The 22,052-nt window shown below is 39.4% G+C and overlaps 1 protein-coding gene across 1 annotated transcript in view; it reads left to right on the top strand.

The window, feature by feature from the left end:
- The first annotated feature begins 2,133 nt into the window (after positions 1-2,133).
- LOC143440921 (uncharacterized) overlaps positions 2,134-22,052 on the top strand; it is a 28,050-nt gene continuing 8,131 nt past the window's right edge. Inside the window, exons 1-5 of the mRNA XM_076927846.1 lie at positions 2,134-2,378; positions 3,501-3,591; positions 6,941-6,999; positions 7,557-7,719; positions 21,627-21,688. Of these exons, the coding sequence (XP_076783961.1) occupies positions 7,683-7,719; positions 21,627-21,688 (99 nt within the window). The 5' untranslated portion in view covers positions 2,134-2,378; positions 3,501-3,591; positions 6,941-6,999; positions 7,557-7,682. The remainder of the gene's footprint in view (positions 2,379-3,500; positions 3,592-6,940; positions 7,000-7,556; positions 7,720-21,626; positions 21,689-22,052) is intronic.

Genomic DNA, 22,052 nt, shown 5'->3' with positions numbered 1-22,052 from the left:
AATCAGCTTACAGCAAGCCTTGAACCAGGGTCAAATTAGAAGAAAAGAAACTCAAACAACTGCAGTAAAGTCATGAGCAAGCCGAGGATATCCTCTCTCTCTCTCTCTCTCTCTCTCTCTCTCTCTCTCTCTCTCTCTCTCTCTCTCTCTCTTCAATATAGTACTTGAAGTCTGAGCTAGAGTACTGTGACAGCTGAAGATCCAGAAGGTACAATTTGCCTGGCAAGTAAAGAAGTAAACATATCCTATGTGCAAATGATATGATAGCATACATAAGTGAAACAAGAATTTCCACCAGGGAACTTCTATAACTCATAAACACTTTCCCCCAAATAGCTGAATACAATATTAATGCACAAAAAATCAACAGCCTTCCAATATACAAATGACAAACCAAATAAGGAAAAAATCAGGAAAACAACACCTTTTACAACAGCCTCAAAAAATATAAAGTATGTTGGTGCTAACTCTATAATGGTGTTGATGTTTTGTCTTTTGCTTACACTGTAGTGCTAAATAGTGTCCTCAAGGCCTGGTTGCCTGCTAGGTATCAGAGATTCTGCAGGTACCCAGGTGATGTAACCTTGCTCTCCAAGTATCACTTACTGGTGAATAGAGATGCCTACAGCTAATAGATGTGCAGAAAAGAAATAGGGTGGGGGGAGCGTGTAAGAGAAGAATCATGGGGAGAATGAAGAAGGTGGAGGCAGAGAAAGCCACCATGGTCTGAGTCTTAGAATAATGGCCATGTTGGCTGGCTATTTGGAGTTAAAAGCAGCCCAGATAAAATGTGGCAAATATTATGGGATTAATAGCTGGGAAACAGACATGATAATAGCATAGATGATAGGTAGCTTCCCAGGTTTAGCACTGATAAAGGCGTATTATAAAGATTGTGTGTGTGTTACCTTGGAAATGAATAATCAAAAGCTGTGTAGAAACAACAGTTGGAATGAAATATTCACCTCAACACATTGCAAGGAAGTGAAAGACTTGCATGGTAAAAAAAAATTCAAGTTTTGTAGGAAGAAATTGAAGACGATACTAGAACATGGAAAGAACTGCCATGTTCATGGATGAGAAGGAACAACATAGTAAAACTGGCCATCCTACCAAAAGAAATATTCATCTTCAATGCATTCCTTATCCAAATTCCAGCTTGTATGTTACAGACCAGAGTGATAAAGTGATGTGCCAGGCACAAATGGCCTTTCCCTTGAAAATTCAAATATTGCTAGATCCATTTTTCTTGCCATCTGATCTTCTCCATAATTCTTGCGTGCATGGAATTTTAAGTTCTATAAACTCACGACAGTATTTTACTTTTTCTGGCTATCAAAATTCTGTTTTGCTATCATTATATTTTCACTTACATGCACTGGGGCTTATGGTGATTTTTCATTCATGTTATGGTTGTCAGACTATTTACAGGAAAATATTCATGCAAAGTATTTACATTATCTATTTTCCTCGCTATTGTGGCCAGGACAAATCTCTCTCGGAGGTTAACTTTATCCATGCTTTCCAACTACCCTGTTGTACTGTTTGTTGTCCTACAGAGTGACCCCTGTCCCTGGGGCTCCCCAGAGAGCTCACAGAGCACCCTCTCATCATTCTCAGTCCCATTTGTCTTTATGCACATTTCCATCTCAGTGGTCCTTCTTGTACTTCATGTATGTTTTAACACATGTTTGGAAGGGGAGACAAACTTTGTGACTCATTTTTAGTATTGTGTTTGTGAATGCAACATAAGAAATCAGAATTCAGGCTGTTGGTTATATTTTGTTGTGCATTTGTAGCCCAGGAGGCTTTTATCCAATCTAAGAAGTTAGGCTGCCTATCTATCATCTGAGGGTTTCAGAACTCACAGTCAGATACTCGGTGCAGCGTCCTACCAGAACCAGTTCTTGTCTAGGCTGTCAGCAAGCATGTAGGGAGGCTGTGCAGAGCAGGTCCAGGAAAGCCTAACAGCTGGAGCTGTGTGGCAGGCTGCCTAAGACTGAGAGGGAGGGAACGGAATCCCTGGGGCAGGGCTACTGGCAGGAGCAGGACATTGACAGCAACAGGAAAAAAGAAGGGAGGAGTCTACAATAGTAATAAAGAAAGAGAAAGCTCTTGTGGGTAAAAGGCTCAGGTGAACTAAGCGACTGCATCCATGTTTTAGTGGGCGGGTCTAGGAGAGCATCTTGAATGATCTAGGCCAGAGTGACAGGAACTTTCCCCAATCATCTTGCTATCTTCCGGTTTCCGCCTCCCAGTTCTCTTTGGACCCCGGAAAAGTCTCTTCAGATGCAGTTTCCTGATCGCGGGCTTGGGAGAGTCAGCAGTCAGCAGAGCAGCGGCGGGAACCGCTGCCTGGGTACCCTGGAACCTCCCAGGTCAGAGGAGCTGAGGGGCTGGGAAACGGGCGGGAGCGGAGCAGGGGGCTGTTTTCCGCAGCTGCTCTTAAGGATGCGGCTCTCACAGTTCTGTTGTGGATTTCTTACCGTTGTTGGAAAGTTGAGATCCTATGAACTTGGGTTTATCGTGCTTTTTTTTTTCATTTATCCTACAGTTACCAGAATATTCAATCATAAAATAACCTCATAAAGGAGCAGTTGCAGTATCTTCTATTCCCTAATGTGGCAATTACAAAGAGAGTGGAAAGTAAATTCCTTTTTGCTTTCTCACTGCCTTGTTTTACTAATTGCTTATTCAAGAGAATGCCTTTGGCCCTGCTTAATAGGCACCCCCAGAGAGCTTTGTATGTAATATTTTAGGAGGAACCAGTGCAGGTTTGTCGAACCCAAAATATACTTTATCGAGCGCTACAGTTATGGGTGTAAACACTAATAGTTCCCAAGTATACTTTTTAGTGGCCAAGAAAATTTTCATTAGAGTTGTGTAATAGTTTAGAATGTAAGTAAAACATTCATTCACAAATATGCCTTCATATGCTGAGTTTTTTATGTTACTTCTTAGGTCCAGGCAAGCCCGGTATTTCAGTGTGAGTGTATCAGACCGCACTCTTTGTATAATTAGAAAACCCACTATAAATTAAACTAAAGTTTTAGAAAGCATATTTGAATAATTATGATCACTTCCCTGTGTCAGAAAATTGTCTTTTTGGTTGAAGGAAAGCACTCTGCCCTTACACATGTGGCCAAATTGTTGTTTTTATTTTAGTGTTTGTTATTCAGGGATGTGATTGTGGACTTCTTGTAGGAGGAGTGGCCATGCCTTGACCCTGCAGACAGAGCTTTTTTCAGACACCTTCCTTTGGACAAGTGCAGCAGTCTGGTTTCTGTGGGTGACAGTGGTTTTCTTGAAATCTCTCTAGCTCCTCCTCATGGTTCAAGGGAGAATGACTGCATGTGTCTGAGCATACATGGTTAGAGGAAAGAGATATTTTTATTTGTGATATTTTCTCCCTCCCTCATGTTTATCCTTTTGGAGGCGTCATTTATTTTTGTCCCATGAAAAGTTCCTGGTGCTTTCTGATGACTCTTTCCATTATGCAGGTGTCACACTCCTCAGTCAGTCCTGCTCACCTGTGAGTCTGAACTAAGATCCCTGGATGGTGAAGAGAGGAGAATGTAGCAAAGGATCCAGGTATGTTAGAGGGATGCAGGAAGGGATGGGGAGGGGCTCCAAAAGATAGAGGACATGAGATTACTTTGACCACATTCAGTTTCATTCTAAATACTTTTAGATATTGATATTGTGAGAATAGCATCTGAATATTCTCAGTTTTCTAAAATAATGCCAGGAGGATTTTGATAAGATTTGTTTAGTCACTTTGTGCAGTATTAAACTCTGTCTATATTACCTTCCCACTGATACCTGCTCTTGTCTGTCGTCCTGTCAACTGTGCCAGATTTGCACTGCTATAATTTTAATATATTGTGAAATCACCCTTGGATTTAATCCTTCTCTCATATATTTTACAATTTTTTTGTAATATCTCATTTTATAAATTTTTGAAATGATTTCCTTATATTTAAAAATATCTGTATGATTTTGATATTTCCAATCTTTTTTTCAATATTTTTTATGTTTCTTCACATGTTTGAATGAGAACTGTCTTTTATGTGTTCTCATGTCTTCTACTGATGTTAGCATTCCATGTTCTTAGATAAAAAATTTTCAATTCTTAAAATTTTTATTAATATCATTTAATGTTTTTTCACAGTCCAGTGGCCATCACCCACTGTTCTGCCCTCTCACAGGTCCCCATCCCACTCCTCCTTCTCCATCTCCAAGAGGACATCTCCATCCCCATCCCCATACCACCCCACCACACCTCACCTTTCCCTGAGGCCTCAAGTCTCTCAAGTGTTAGGTGTGGAGAAGACATTTTTAAATTTGTAATCCTTACTGGGTTTGAAGAATTTTTTTCTTTGTTGGTATCTTTATTTTTTGAGACACTTTGTCTAGGAAGTCTTGACAGCTCTGGAACTCTGTAGATAAGGCTACCCTTCAACTGAGAGATCCTCTGCCCCAGCCTCTCCAGTGCTGGGGTAAAAGGCTTGCACCACCTGGCATGCTGACTTGTTCTGACATGTCCACACTTGAGAATTCTGCATTAGTTTGAGAAGATTGTGTGTCTTCTGCTGTTGTGTGGATGGTTTTCTGGAGGCCTGCTGCTCATTATTGGTTTTCAGTGCTGTTCATGGTTGTCTTTCTAAATGGCAGATATTGAAACTTACCTGTATCACCATCTATCTGTTTCCTATAGACAGTCATGTCATTGACTGGTTAATACATTTGGAAACTTTTGGAAAATGCATTCATGTTGATCATACAGTTTCTGCAAATACATCATTTGATCATTTGTTAGTATTCTTTGTTTTGTAAGTTGATAAATTTTGCCTTTCCTCTTACATATAATTGTTTCCCACAGTCTTGACAGCAAATGCTTAAAAACTTACAACAGGTCTTACCAATTAGTATCCTTCTTTATGTTTTTAATAAAGTTGGTGGCTTTCTAATGGACCATGGAGATACCTCAGAGGCATTGGTCGCTCTTTATGCATGAACCATTATGTCAGATCTTTTTTTTTTTTTTTTTTTAAATAGAAGAGTAATTCTTTGTGTAAGTGTACCTCATGTTCTTTATTCTTCTGTGGAGGGTCATGTAGGTTTATTTCAGTTTCTGGCTATTTTGGATAAAAATGCAATGAACATGTTTGAACATGTTGATCTTGAGGTAATGCGATTCTCATCAATTTGAGGAACTGTCACACTGATTTCCATAGTGGCTGTACAAGATTGCACTCCCCCCAGCAGTGCAGGAGTGTTTCTGTTGCTCCACATCCTCTCCAGCATGAGCTGTCACTTGCGTTATTGATTTTAGCTATTCTGACAATTATGAGATGGAATCTCAAAGTAGTTTTGATTTGCATTTCCCTGAAGACTTAGAGTGGTGAGTATATTTTACATGTTTCTTGGCACTTGAGTTTTCTCCATTTAGAATCCTCTGTTTTGATTTGTAACCCATTTTTAATTTGGATTATTTTTATCCACATCTAGTTTCTTGAATTCTTGCTGTATTTTGGATATTAGCTCACTATTGGATGTAGAATAAGTAGAATCTTTTCCTATTCTGTAGGCTCCTGCTTTGTCTAAGTGATGGTATCATTGGGCTTATAGAAGCTTTTCTGTTTCCTGTTGTCCCATATATTAATTGTTAATCTCAGTGTGTATGCTATTCATTTTCTGGGCTTTTTGTTTGTTTGTTTTGTTTTTTAAAGAATGTCTTCTCTGACAATATGTTCACTTTTCTTCCCCACTCTGTCTTTTGTCAGATTCAATCTGTTTTTTTTTTTTTTTGGTTTTGTTTTTTTCTTTTACTTTATCTGTGTTTATTTTATGCTGAGTTTACTTTTGTGCCATGAGTTTTTGTTTCTTCAGTTTCTTCTGGGATATCCTTTCCTTCTGTGCAACCTTCTCTTCTGGCTTTGGAACAGTCTGTTCCTTCTCAGTGAGGATCATCTCAATGTGGCAGGGGGAGCTCAAGTATGTGTTAATCTTGTGTTGAGCTCTGGAGGTTCACCTGCACATCTCAGGTGCCTTGTTCACTGGATGTGTTCAATGACTGGGGGATCTAAGTCTAAACCCTTAAGTTCAGAATTACTCTCTGTGTTTTTAAGCATGTGCAACAATAATTCAGCACTCTTTTTTGGCCCCCGTCCTTGTGTCCAGACCCGATAATGGTCTGGTCACACCTACTGACTACCATTATACTGATGGAATGGTGCCCATTGCTTCTTTAAAGTGACATCCTTCAGATACACTTTGTGGATATGCATACCCTTGATGGCTTGGTCAATTTCACAGGTGTTCTTAAAGTGAACAGGAAGGTTTGAACTTCTTGTTTTGCATGATTTTGGGGGGTCTTTCTGGTTCAAGAGACTATCGAACCATCTTCACAGGTCACCTCTGGAGGCTTACAGGAAGAGTCAATCTGTTTGGTTTTATACTGAGGCCTTTGACCCGCTTGCACTCCAGGTTTGTGCTGGGTTATAAGTGAATGGCTCTGCTTAGCTGCACAAACCCCATGCTACTTTTTGTCTCCATGTCATGTTTAACCTGCCCTTAGATTGAACTTAGTTACTGAAAAACCCTCAACTTTTCCAGGAACTGAGACATCCATAGCATCCCCCACTCCTTCCCCAGTGATAGCCAATTAGCTCTTAGGAGAAAAGTACCAAGAGGTCCAGATGTCTCAAAAGAGATTACTTAAGCAACCAACCACTGTTTATACCAAGTGAAATCATTACTAGCCAATAGAAATGTGTCAAGCTGCAATTTTCAAATGTCAATCAATCATGTACCTGTCAGGTTGGAAATACTGCTGTAGGGGTGACAATAAGGCAAGGCTTTACCACCCATCTACTGCACTGGAGAGGTTGGAGGGTCCAAGCTCCAGCTTAAATAAAGGCGCTTTGGTTTTGGATAGGAATTGGATTCCTGGTGGTCTCTGGTGTTCTGTGAGGACCTCAAGATCTGGGCATAACAGTAAGTATGGATCCATTTGCATTCTTCTACATGCAGTTAGACCAGCACCATTTTTGAAGATGTTATCTTTTTTTAGTTTGTATTTCTGTTTTATTTATCAAAAATCAGATGGCCAAATATATTTATGTCTTGGTCTTCAATTCATATTTATTGTTCAGTGTGTCTTTTTCTGCTAATATTTTTGAGGTTTTTAATCCTGTAGTTTTGTAGAAAACTTGAAATTGGGAATGTTGAGAGAACTCTAGAAGTTGTTTTATTGTTCAGGATTGTTATAGCTATGGTATACCTTTTGTTTATGCAAGAAAGTGCAATTGCTCATTTAAAATTTATTAAGACTTATGTTGGAATTTGCATGAAGAATGCCTTGAATCTGAATGCTCTTGGCATGATGGCTATTTTTTAAGATCTTAATCCTCTTGCTCCATGAGCATGAATCTTTCTCTCCTTGAATTGTTTCTTCAAAGCATTGAAAATTTTGTTATTCAAGTCTTTCACTTGCTTGCAGAACAATTTATCATGGTATTTTTCTCTTTCCTTTGTGTTTATTCTTTTGGCAGATGTGAGCTTCTTTCATGTTTGTTTCATGAAAAGCTCCAGGTGCTTTCTGCAGAATCCTTTTCCCATATGAGGGTTTCCCACTCAGCCAGATCTGCTCACCTGTGAATCAGAACTAAGAGCCCTGGATGGTGAAGACAGAGGAGACTCTAGCCAAGGAGCCAGGTATGTTAGAGGAATACAGCAAGAGGGGAGGCAGAAGTGGCAATAGAAAGTGGATTTGAAATTGGATTTTTCCAGTTTCTCTTTAATTAATGATTCTAGAAATTTTCACTAAGAATAACAATATTATGTGTGGTAATATGGATTTCTGGTTATAGGTTGTATAGTAAGCAGTCAGGTATTCTCAGTATTTGGTTAGTTTTGAGGCTTGGGAATGACTGTTGCCCATTAAACAGTTTCTTTGACGCAGACTGAAAGCAGCACCAGGCTGTGGTTGTCAACGGAGACATTTGAACATGTACCACCAAATGTCAGTAGTGGATTCCCTTGTAAGGTCTATGGTACTCCTTATTGTTGGTTTTTGGCCTGGTTTCCAGTATAGGCCATAGTCTTTGTCTTTTTTCTGTGCAACTGCCCTCAGATTGCACCAAAAACCCTTCTGTTTTACACCGAATAATCTGTGACACCACTATTACAACAAGGAGTAGGCCTTCCATATTGTGATTGTAGCACACAGGATCCAAATCTGGGTATGGCCATTGATACCTCTACCCCCTGCTTCAGGTCTGCATAGCAGTTTTTTGAAACTGAATGCTACAGACAGGGTGTCCTAGGTGTTTGTAGTCAGGGTGAGTTGTCTGGACTGAGTTGTTATTTTATTTTTCTCAAGAAGTGTCACTTGCTGTTTGAATAAGTTTTCTCTGTCCTTGATATGTGTACTAACTAACTGATGCACTGTGTTGAGTGAGTCCTGGTTAGAGTGGATTAATTAGTTTCCTTGTTTTGTACTGTTTGCTTTACCTTTGTATCTCTTTGTTATTCTGAGGTATGTTTCTTCTGTCCTCACATTCTTGAGAGCTTTTGTACTGTGCAAATGCTATAATTTAGCTCAGGGCTTTCATTTATTTATTGACATCATAGTTTTTTTTTTTCTCACTGAGTCTACTTACTTGTTGTCTGACATTGATTAGTTTGTAAGTATTGAACCAGTCTTGCATTTTTGGTGTGAACTCAGCTTTCCTTCTTTTTCTGTGTAATTTAGAACAGTCTCTGTGTCTGTAAAATCATGGCAACTGGTTTGTGATTTTTCTCTCCATATGTTCATTTGGGCTCATCTTCTGTGTGTCCAGGTGACACCAGTTTTGTATGATGACTTTCTAATGTTCCTCTTCTTTGTGTTCATGAGAATATTCTACGTTTGCCTGCAGTATAGGCTTTGTCTAAGGAAAGGAGAGTTCCCTGCTACTCTGTGCAGTCCTCAGACACTGTTAGAGGTAAAGCTTCCTGGTTCAGTCTGTACATTCGCTTGATGCCTGTTGTCATTTTATATTTTATGAGGTTGATTTATTGCTTTATTTATGGGAACTCTTCAATTCTGATGCACTTCTGTATGACTTTGTTTAGCACTGAATAAGATGACAGTGATGTCCTTGTCATACGTGCAGTGTCCCCCTTTCGGTCTAGTTCTAATACAGAGAGTCTCTGCTTTAGTTTCGAGGAGGTGAACATTCCTTTGTCAGTACTTTAATCTCTGCTGAGAGACAAGTCTGTTATATTGAGCCATTGTATTACCTTAAGTCAATTTCATTAATTGCTGTATAACCCTCAAAATATCTGTTAAAATTCTATTTGTACTTTTACTTTTTCACAATAGATTTATTTATTTTATGTAGATTTATTTATTTTATGACTACTCTTTCTGAATGTACACCTGCATATGTGCCTGCCAGATGAGGATTTCAGATCACATTGTGCATGGTTATGATGTACTGTGTAGTTGTTTGTAATTGAACTCATGATCTCTGGAAAACCAGACAGTGCTTTTAACCACTGAACCATCGCTTCAGACTCAACTGCATTTTAAAACACATTACAGACTCTGAACTAAAGAGACAACTAAAACTGTAGTGATGGTGGCAAATCCTTTTTCTGCTGCTGAGAAAACTCATTGTGAAGAAAGACCCTCTGAGTGTACACAGTGTAGTAATTCTATACATTGTTTATCGCAGACAGCAGAGCTTAACTGCTGAGAATTCTTTGTAGCACTTCTAGAGAACTTTGATCTTTGAAATAATGTCATACCTCACCTATACCACAAAACTATCTCTAATATCTTAGATCACTTTTACCTCAGAAAGCATTTTGTCGCATAGCATATAATAAAGGGATAGTTGTCAATTGTAGTTTTTTTAATATTCAGGAATGGGGTTGTGGAATGTTCACAGGGAGAATAGGAAGGTTTAGGCTGTGCTCAGAGGACATTGTACACAGATGTGATGTTGGAGAAATACAGTAATGATTTTTTTGTATGTAAGGATATTCTTATAGAATTCCTGATACATCCTTTGCATTTACCTGCTTTGTGTGTATATACATATACATGTACATATACATATACTTATACATACTCTTTGTAATGTCTAAAGCTTCCCAGAAATGAGGGAATTCCTGGTTATCAACACAGTCCTACCAGAATGCTTTTTTTCTATTGTCTTGGAGTTGTCTGGAAGTGGGACCAGTGTTACATTCTGCTTGTTCTCTTCAGCGCTCTTATCTTCTTTCTGGACCAAGCATATTCAAACCACTACACTTAGTTCAGGTACCCTGGCTCCTGCTTAGATGTGGCTTTAAGGAACTGAGCCATGGAGATAGGATAACCCTTTATCCTGTGGGTATGATATCAGGTGATCAATGTGCTCCAGGATTCCACTATGCATAACCTATATCTAATGCTAGCTTACAGTTTCATGATGGAAGTTATCTTTGAGTCACCATGTCTGGACATGCTGCTGAATTTTCTAAGCCTGCATAGGCTCTGCTTCATTTCTCCATCCTTATTCTGATAAAGTGCTTGTCCCTGTCCCACTGATACTCATCAGTCTCACATTCACAGGCTGCTTTCCACAGCTCCAGCTGTCAGGCTGACATGGACTTGCTCTGCAGACTTCTTATGCCCGTTGCCATCATAGACCAGGATTGTATATGATAACCGTGTATAAAGGGTACGGTGTGAGGTGTCTTTTCATTGTGCATGTCAACAACTTTGTGGATGTTTATGAATAATTAGGAAAGTCATATAAAGGTCATCAAGCACAGGATCCTTGATTCATGGAACACCTGAAATTGGCATCCCAGGAGTCTGTCCAGTGGGTTACAGTCTCCAGATTCTTTTTTTTTTTTAATTTTTAATTTTTAATTTAATTTTATTTTATATTTTATTTACATTTAAGATGCCATCCCCTTTCCCCATTTCCCCTCCCTAGATAACCCCTGTCCCATGCCCCCCCCTTTCCTTTTTGCTTTTATACAATTTTTTAAATGTTAATCAAAGGATTTATTCGTTTGGTAATGTTCAATCAGAAGCGTAACCCAATACCCAACCTAGATATAAAAACTATCTTTGACTGGTGGAGACATGTGAACATCTGCCTCCATGCCCCCTCTCTCTTTCTCTCTCTCATCACCTAGCTTCTCCTCTCCTTCATCTTCTTTCCTTACTCCATCTCTTCCTCTCAGTACTCTTTCCCACTTAGCTCCTCCTACCTATCACTCTTCCTGTTAAAGTAAAACTTTTCTCTCAAAATACAATTAGAGCATACTTATTCCTAATTGTACCAGTGAGGTACAAGATAGTCCTAATACCCAGTTCATCATTTTGTTGACTAACCAGAACCTCTGTCATCTCTTCTAACTAAAACACTTACTTTTGATCCTGGCTTTTATTTTATTTTATTTTATTTTATTTTATTTTATTTTATTTTTGGCTTTAGAATGAATGTCAGCTGAAAACCATCTACTCAGATCTTTTCTCTCAAAGTAAATAGCCAGGACTGTCTATGAGATTATAGGTCTTCAACCCCGTCAGAAATCCAGAATGACTGAGTTAACTGAAGTTATGTGAAGCACTAAACATAGCTTCTAAAACTTAGCCAATTCATAGAGACCGCTGAACACCTGAAAAGCCCCTATACTACCGAACGTTGGAGCATCAAATCTTCAGCCTTCTGGCCCAGAGTCATCTGACAGATCTTAGTGATGCAGGATTATTAAGGGCTGATTACTCTGTCTAGGGAGATATAATCAGTCGACTATTCTGCATGTGTGTCCTTTTCTGGACAGTAATTTGTCTGTAGATGGAAAGAGGCAATTCTTGCCTAGTGGCTGTCACCACACAACTGGAGTAACTCCAAGGATGCTCAATTTCTTCTTAGAATCCACAACAGGAAGCTGTGAGGAGCAGACAGGTCTCTAATCAGAATGGACATTAATATATAAATATTTGTAGCGTCAATTCTATGGACTTCTGATGTTTTGAAAACCAACTATCCATGTAAGGTAACCTGGACTGTTGTCTGTTCACTCCTCTCAGCTATTTCTAAATAAAATATGGGAAACCTCCTAACAATAAACTCAAAGCCATAAATTTGCTGTAGTCTCTTAACTCATAGGTTAACCGTCCCAAATCAGTTAAAAAGGTTAAAGAAGGACTGGGTTTAGGCTTTGTATTCCTAAATGTGTTATACAGGCACAATGCCCATGAGAGTATCAATATTCATCTCACTTTTATATTAATAAGAAGCTCGTACCAATGAAAACCTTAAATTTGAAATCAAAGTAAATTTTGTAACATTTAAGAAATTATAACTTCATCTTGATAATAATTATACAGATTTCTACCAGTAGGTTATGGCTATGCAATAAGTCCTAGCTAATCCTCCCTTTTCCAACAAAACCACTACTTTTCCCTAGAAAGACAGCCCAGTATTAACCACATTAGTCCCCAAGCCCAGGGAATAGGGGCGCTGACTCTTCTTTAACTTCTTCAAGCTGATTACGGGTGTTGAGATATTAGAAGAGGGGTGGGGGGAAGAGTAAGTTGATAAGCCTCTGACGATGTGTCTTCACTGAATCCAGATGGAATTCCAGAACATTGGAGATTTGAGCAGGTCTGCTCAGTATGCTTGATGAGTAGATACACCAAGGCTGTGTATTCTGCAATATACAATTCTCAGAACAAGTTTTAGCATTAAGAAAAAAAAATGTTTTCCCCCTAGGGGGCTGACATTTTTTAAATATGTTGGTTCTAACAACTTTTCTTTTTTTTTCCCTTTTTAAAATTGGTTGTAATATTTACATTTCAGATTTTGTCCCCTTACCCCACTTCCTCCCACCACCCAGAAACCCCCCATCCCATTCCCCTCCTCATGCTTTTATGAGGTAGTGACCGCACCTATCCCCCCACTATCCCCTTCCCACCCTCACATTCCCCCCCACTCTGTGTTTATTTTTTTATGGGACCAAGAAATTCCTCTCCCACCTATGCCCGACAAGGCCATTCTTCCCTACATATACCACTGGAGTCTTGGGTCCCTCCCTATGTGTTCCCAGGCTGGTGGTTTAGACCATGGGGGGGGGGGGGGGCTCTGGTTGTTTGGTATTGTTGCTTTCCTCCTGGGGTCACAAACCCTTTCTGCTCCTTCAGTCCTCTCTCTAAGTTCTCCATTGGGAAACCCCTGATCATATCAGTGGTTAACTGTGAGCATCGTCCTCTGAGTGTGTTAGTCTTTGGCAGACCTCTAAGGAGACAGCTATATCATGTTCCTCAGATTATGCACTTCCAGCCATCCGCAACAGTGTTTAGCTTAGGTGGCTGTACATGGGATGAATACCCAGGTGGAATGGTCTCCTGATGGCCCCTCATTCAGTTTCTGTCCCATGTTTTGTTTCCATATTTGCTCCCTTGAGCATTTTTATTACTCGTTCTAAGTAGAACTGAGTCATCTCCTCTTCGTCTTCCTTCTTCATGAGCTTCATGTGGTCTGTGGGTTGAGTCTTCGATAATCCAAGCTTTTGGGCTAACATCCGCTTAACAGTGCGTAAATACCCTGTGTGTTCTTTTGTGATTGGGTTAACTCACTCAAGATGATAATTTCTAGATCCATCCATTTACCTAAAAATTTCTCGAATTCATTATTTTTAATAGCTGAGTAATACTTCATTGTGTAGATGTACCACATTTTTTGTATCCATTCCTCTGTTGAGGGACATCTTGGTTCTTTCTAACTTCTGGCTATTATAAATAAGGCTGCTATGAACATAGTGGAGCATATGTCCTTATTATATGTTGGAGCATCCTCTGGGTATATGCCCAGGAGTGCTATAGCTGGATCCTCAGGTAATGCTATGTCCAGTTTTCTGAGGAACCACCAGACTGATTTCCAGAGTGGTTGTACCAGCTTGCAATCCCACCAACAATGGAGGAGTGTTCCTCTTTCTTCACATCCTCAACAGCATCTACTATCACCTGAGTTTTTGATCTTAGCCATTCTGACTGGTGTGAGGTGGTATCTCAGGGTTGTTTTGATTTGCATTTCCCTGATGAATAAGGATGTTGAGCATTTCTTAAGGTGCTTCTCAGCCATTCAAGTTTCCTCTGCTAAGAATTCTTTGTTTAGCTCTGTACCCCATTTTTTAATAGGGTTATATGATTGTCTAGAGTATAGTTTCTTGTGTTCTTTGTATATCTTAGATATTAGCCCTCTTTTGGATGTAGGATTGGTTAAGATCTTTTCCCAATCTGTTGGTTGCACTTTTGTCCTATTGAAAATGTCCTTTGCCTTACAGAAGCTATGTAATTTTATGAGGTCTCATTTATCAATTCTTGATCTTAGAGCTTAAGCCATTGGTGTTCTGTTCAGGAACTTTTCCCTCGTGCCTAGGTATTCGAGGGTCTTCCCCACCTTCTCTTCTATTAGTTTCAGTGTATCTGGTTTTAAGTGAAGGTCTTTTATCCACTTGAATTTGAGCTTTGTACAAGGAGATATGATGGATTGATTTGCATCCTTCTACATGTTGACCTCCATTTGAACCAACATCATTTGCTGAAAATGCTGTTTTTTTTCCCCCACCACTGGATGGTTTTAGCTCCTTTGTCAAAGATCAAGTGACCATAGCTATGTGGGCTCATTTCTGGATCTTCAATTCTATTCCATTGATCTTCTTGCCTGTCTCTCTACCAATACCATGTAGTTTTTATTACTATTTCCCTGTAGTATAGTTTGAGGCCAGGGATGGTGATTCCCCCAGAAGTTCTTTTGTTGTTGAGAATAGTTCTTGCTATCCTGGGTTTTTTGTTGTTTCAAATAAATTTGCAAATTGCTCTTTCTATCTCTATGAAGAATTGATTTGTAATTTTGATGGGGATTGCATTGAATCTATAGATTGCCTTTGGCAAAATGGACACTTTTACTATATTAATCCTCCCTATCCAGGAGCATGGGAGATCTTTCCATCTTCTGAGATCTTCTTCTATTTCTTTCTTCAGAGACTTGAAGTTCTTGTCATACAGATCTTTCACCTGCTTGGTTAGATTCACTCCAAGATATTTTACATTATTTGTGGCTATTGTGAAGGGTGCCATTTCCCTAATTTCTTTCTCAGCCTGTTTATCTTTTGAGTATAGGAAGGCTACTGATTTGTTTGAGTTGATTTTATATCCAGCCACTTTACTGAAGTTGTTTATCAGGTTTAGGAGTTCTCTGGTGGAAGTTTTAGTTTCTCTTAAGTATACTATCATATCATCTCCAAATAGTGAAATTTTGACTTCTTCCTTTCCTATTTGTATCCCTTTGACTTCCTTTTGTTGTCTAATCACTCTAGCTAGGACTTCCACTACTATATAGAATAGGTAGGGTGAGAGTGGGCAGCCTTGTCTAGTCCCTGATCTTACTGGGATTGCTTCAAGGTTCTCTCCATTTAGTTTGATGTTGGCTACTGGCTTGCTGTATATTGCTTTCACTATGTTTAGGTATGATGTTGCAACCAGCTCAGCTCTACCTGTCTTGAGACAAAAGACTTAACAAGCCTGAATAGTTACTATGTTGTTGCCCGCTCTCCTCTGCCTGGTTTCAAACTGCGACTCTGGTTTTTGGGTCAGGGTCTACAGGGAGAGAGAGTGAGGATAAGAAGAAAAGATGCAAAGAATAGGGACAAGACAGAGGTTCTGATCAAGTCTCCGATTAAGTCTCTTTATTTGAAGGGAAATCTAGGGTATTTGTACATTTTGCCTTGCCCCTTGTAGGCACGTGGATGTGACATAAGCCTTGGAGGCCTGGCTAGCATGTGGATAGCTGCTTTCTAGCTGCTTTCTGCTAAAAGTCGGCTCCCAACAGAAATCCTGCCTGTTGTAGGTTAGAACAAAGGACCCCAGCCTCCCTTTCCTGTCCTTGGATACTCAACAGCCATTGGTTGAGCTCCTATCTTAGGATGGTGAGGCCTCCCTTCTTTTAGGGGCAAGGGTCTCGATATGTTCTCTTACCTGTCATTGACCATCCAGCTTAGCTTGTAAGTTAGGGGTTAATCCTCGTCAGTCTTGATGACAGAGGTTTCAGAGTCCCATACTTCCAACCTGTAATAATGGACCTGTATGGGTTTCATTTGAATAGCATCTATCTGTTGCCGTACAAAAGCCATCAGTCTGTTGAACAGCATAAACCTGAGAGACAAGAGACTTAATGCCTAAATAGTCAGTATAACAGCAGCACTCTTTTTAAAGGGCAACACACAGAAATACAGAACTGATCATAGCTTTGATCTTAACAAAACAAGTAAGGAAATTCCCTGTCCCTGCTCAGTCAATCTCAAACCCCCAAAACAACTATAACAACTGTGGTAGTGGGTTTAAACAATGTACCCCAGCAAATCATAAGTCAGAGAATCAAGAGTCCAATAGAGCAACTCTGGAGATTCAGGTGGTGATGTCTCCTTCAGCATTGAGAACTTCCCAAGTCAGTTTCCTCATTGATCTGTTCCAGTTTGAAGGCAATTGTGAAGCATCTTCATGTTTCCTTCATATTTCCTGCAAAGAAAAAAATTCGCTTCTCAGGGAGTTTCTCCTCCCTGGATTTGTTATTGTTGTCTATTTGTTTAATCAGTCTCTCTGGCAGCAAATGTGCAGCATCTGCAGTTTGGGAATATATGCAAACAGAACCTCTTCCTCAGATAAGCACTGGATCTGGCCATTCCAGGTTCCAGTTAATGGGTCTTTCCAGAGGACTGTTGCAAAATTCTTTTTGGTATCAGGATGCCAGAATCCTCTTTTAGGATTTTTATATTTGTGATCAGTAGGGTACAATGGAAGTAACAATAGATGAGCTATCCTCCTTCCTGTAGGAATAGTGACTATCTTCTGAATTGCCTGTGCCTTACCTTAATCTCACCTTGATAATCATTGTCTATAACTCCAGGAAAAATGTTTTGTCCCTGCATAGTAGCACTGCTTCTTCCCACTATCAGGCCAAACACATTTGGATAGAGCGGTCCAAACACTCCCCTGGGTAAGGCCTGTGGTCCCATTTCTGGGGTTAATACTGTGTGGGTGGCAGAACTGAGGTCCAGTCCTGCGCTTCTTGTTGTTGCTCGATTAAGTTCAGAAAGGGATTGGTGTTTGCTGGTATGACACTGACTGCTCCATAAGCCTATTTTGGCTTGCTTTGGTTCGGGGCCTCTAGTTGGCCCCTGTTTCCGTTTCCCTGATTATGGGAAAGGGTGTTTCCTTGTGCATCTCTTTTGGACCTGCATTCACTAGCCCAATGCCTTCTACGTTTGGAACTTGGGCAGAGCCCAGGCTGTTTGCTGGGCTGTCTCTGGGTTAACTCATTTTCTGCCTTGCAATCTCTTGCACAGTGTCTAGGCTTGCCACATTTAAAACATGCCTTTCTGTCTCTACTTGCCAAAAATTTTCTTACTGATTGTCCTTGCATGGCAGCCGCCATAGCTAAGCCCTGTTGGTAGGAGGGACCTATGTCAGAACAGCGTCTGATATACCCTGTAAGGTCTGTCTTTTTCCTGTAGGGTCTAATGGCCGCTTGGCAGGCAGAATTGGCATTTTCACATGCAAGTTGTTTCACATAATCTACACCTGCCTCTGGATTACCAAAAATCCTCCCTGCTGTTGTCATTAATTGATGAACAAAGTCAGAAAATCGTTCATCAGGCCCTTGCCTGACTGTTGTTAAAGATGCACCAGGGTCTCCCTTTACCAGGAGTTTATGCCAAGCCTTCATGGCTGCATTTTGAATTTGAGCATATAAACCTGCATCTGGTTTATCACTAGAAGCAATTTACCCTTCTACTAAGGCATCAAAGGACCAACCTTTGCCTGCCTGAATGTTTCTACTAGCTGTCTCTTTACAATTCTGATCATACTCTGATTTCCAAATCACATAGTCTCCACCACTAAGAACTGCTCTCACTAACATATTCCAATCACTAGGAGTCAGCCACTCTCGGTGATCTCCCTCCCTCCCCCCCCCCCCTCTCTCTCTCTCTCTTTTCCCTGAATGCAACAAAGATACCAGCTTCCCCTCTAAGGTTTCCTAAGGGTACATTCTATGTGTTTGGCCTTTAAGAGGACCAAGTACTTATATTAGAGTAAGCCTGGAACAGTGAGCATAAACAATCTATCCTAATTTAATTGACACGCATGTATATTTTCTCTAACACCAATTTTCTGGTGTATATGAAATTTGGAGCAAAATCAAATGGGGTCATCACATGGTGCTTGAGGGTCACTTTCTGGGGAGATGTAAAATGAATATGCATCTACTCATCCAAAATTGGAACTGTTAACAGAACCAAATATGCATGCTACTGAGTCCAGCTTGTTAAACCTATGAGCTTTATTGAGTTTAAACTCTTAATATTATGAGGAAGAAGCCATTTTCAAGAACAAAAGTAACTCAAAGATAATTTCCATCATGACACTCTAAGGTAGCATGGGATATAGGTTATATATAGTGGAATCCTGGAGTACATTGCTCACCTGCAATCATACCCATAGTTTAAAGGGTATCCCATCTTCCTGGCTCAGTTCCTTAAAGCCACAATTATGCAGCTTGATTGGTGTGAGTTTCTTCATGTGAGTTAAACATAGTGAATCCTATCAGATTGAGGGATTTTGTTGAAGCTATGTTTAGTGGTTTATTACCTATCTTAATCAGCTTCCTATCAGGATGGAATATTTCAGTCTCCTGGATATTGCTACACAACAGGGCATTTCTCAGATTCTCCATTTTCTGTTCATCATCATGACCTATTTGACATTGAAAAAGTAAGTTAAATTTGATCGACATTGTCATACTTTTGTGCCAAAGCCAGCTTCAACAACACAGGGTAAACTGAGGAGTGCTGACTGTGGAGTAAACAATTGATCACTCTGCTGACTTTTCTCTGAGGGAATAAAGATTGACCACTGACACCGGCATCCCTTTTAACTGGCAAATCTTTGGGGGCTGAAGAGAATGAAAAGAGAAAAACACTAAAAATTATACATGCGCATGCACACAGGCATAGATGCATGGACACATGCACACACATGCACACAGACACACAGACACACACACACACACACACACACACACACACACACACACATGCACATTGAGTGAATGAGGCAAGACAAGCTCCAGTAACTTTACACATACATACATGCACAGATAGACAGACAGACAGACAAACATATTGGATGGATAGATCATAGCACCAAACAGCTGCCTCAACCTATTTTACACATATACATATATGCATATGCATGCATTTGGGGTATGGAGCAAACTCTAAAGAGCTGACTATAACAACTTAGTATTTTCTTTTATTCTTTTTAACCACCTAAGGCAGTGATCTCTAGGAAAATGATTTTCTTATTGCCACAAGTTACATGCTGTGTAAAAACAACCACCACAAACATATTCTTCAAAAGCAAATTAAAATCATTACAACAGAATTACTATCTATTCTTCATTTAAGCTCATAGCTAACTAAACATTTTCCATCTATCTTTCTTTCCAGAAGTTCATCATAACCACAAAGCAGTGATTCTTTTGTCATTGACTGAGAATGTTTAAGCAAGCCAGTTAATAATAGCAAGTATTTTTCTTATGCTTACCAGACAATTGGAATTTATTTACCAACGAGTAGATCATCATCTATGTTATAACTTAGTTTTGAAGTCTTCTTCAGATAGAATGGCTAATCCTCTATTTTCTACTCTTAGTCTCAGAATTTATTGCTTTTTAATTCATAACGGTGTCATTTCATGGTACACACTGAAACTTAGGGCCATATCTGTAGATTACATGATGCATTAAGCCGGACTCAGATTCAATGGTTTGATCATTTATTGGTCCCAAGCCTATTTTAATAATCCAAGTATAATTCCATGCTTGTAACTCATGAAGCTCACTGTACTCCTATTCCAACTTATGTAGCTCTTACTACAAGGGAGTGGGCTCAGTCTGTTCTTAATTCTACTTTTATTATATCTAAGCCATCTCCTTAAACTTTATCAGTTACCCCAACTTTCACAACATTTTAAGTCAAATTAGGAATTTTGTAAAATCATTAATTGATCCAAACAATATTATTTTATGAAAAGTCATCATCCTCTTGATCTATGGGAAAGTTGTCCAATAGAGTGGGCTATCTCCCAAGAAGCTCACTTGCCCACTGCAGCTCCTCCTGCGTGTCACCCACCATTTTCAGAACTTTTCACAGTGTGAACTTTTGATGTTTCCTACGACCTGATCATCACATAAAGGTCTCACAAGTTTCTTATGTTCACAGTGAATCTCTAGTGTGGAGCCTATGGTGGTCGATAAGGATGTAGCTTGCTAAAGCCCGTGCCACTTTATTTACTATGGACGATTTTCTTTATGGTATGAATTTTCTGATGTTTTCAGAGGCATGAATGTTAGGTAAACACTTTGTCATATGCTTTACATTTGTATGGTTTCTCACCTCTATGAATTTTCTCATGGAATCTAAGACATGAGGCAGTAGTAAAAGATTTCTCACATTCTCTACATTTCTAAGATTTCTCTCTATGCATATCCTCTTATGAGTAGCAGTCATCAGAGAGTTTCTGCCATGCCTGCCTCTTAATGATTCTGCCTTAGCATTGCCTAGAACAATTCTCAACCTGAGGGTCTTGACCCTGTGGGAGGTGTCAATTGACCCTTTCACAGGGGTCACTCAATTCTACCATAAATCATATATTTCTGATAGTTTTATGAACTGATATGCCACATCCTGTCAATCTATAGGTGGGCTTGCCCCATGTACATACATTGATTCATGAGTTCCTTGTACTGGATTAAAAGATCTCAGCATTAGAAAGGCCTAGAACCACTGGCTTAGAACATTTCTCACATGGACATTCCAGTTAAAGACAGGTGTGTCCTGACTTGTAATATGCTCCTTATAAATTGGTTCACGTGGATTTCAGTGGTTAATATTCTCACACAAAGGTATCTATGCAACTTAGAAAAGAATTTCTCATTGAAAGGATGAGGAATTGGAAAGATACATTTTACCTCAGAAACAATGTAAAGCCTTCTTAGATGATGATGGAAATGGCTGTAACTCGACCTGATGATGATTTATCAATTTGAGTAAAATAAGCTATTTGACAGGTAGCATCTGTGTCTGTACAAGACAACAGGACACACATGGAAAAGAGATGTACTGTATCTGCCAGGAGGAATGAAATGAAACATGACCAAAGGGTCAGATATTGTGTTCTAGTGTGATAGCTAATGAACTTTATTTAATGCTAGGCATCCATTAGGGCCCCACTAGCCATTTGCCTCTGATTCTAGTTCTTGAATAAGAAGATCCCAGTAATAACCCTGAGTTTTTTTTGCAGGTGGTATACATACACTCTATATCTGTTCCTGGTACCTGCTAAGGTTTGAAAAAGGCCACAGACCGTAGTAATTTCCTTGCCACATTAAACATACCATTCCATGCTCTCCTGTCTGTAGGAATGTTGTCAAGTTTACTGGTATAATTTTCCTTTTTATGTGTTTTTATATGGTTTAGCATTGTTCATAACAGAGTTGTATTTATTTTAGCTTTTAATTTTTTGAGAAGAGTGACAAGAAGAATGAATGCTTCTCTCATAAATGCTCCTCAGGTTAGTGCCCTTTCCACATTTCTTTGAAATCCCTATTAGTCTTTAAACCATCTGAGACTTTAGTTCTCTACCTCTGGTAATGTTATCTAAAGTGTTTCGTTTCTGTAATTTATCTTTGTTCTTCTCCAATGATCAAAATTGAGCCTTTAGATTTTTTACTTCAAATGGGACAAGCACTGCCTTGTGCCTTTTGTATTTTCACTGAATTTTATACTGTGAGGACATAAATTTCCAAAAAGTGAAGACCTTCGGGTCTGATAGTGAATTTACTGCAAATGATTTTCAATGAATATATTGATAGCTAATTTCTACATTGGATGAACTTGTGCCCTTTTATATTACTGGGGAACGAAGGTCTCAGGTG

The sequence above is a fragment of the Arvicanthis niloticus genome, chromosome 30, assembly GCF_011762505.2.
Source record: "Arvicanthis niloticus isolate mArvNil1 chromosome 30, mArvNil1.pat.X, whole genome shotgun sequence".
Lineage (NCBI taxonomy): Eukaryota > Metazoa > Chordata > Mammalia > Rodentia > Muridae > Arvicanthis > Arvicanthis niloticus.
This window is presented reverse-complemented; position numbering and strand designations above follow the sequence as displayed.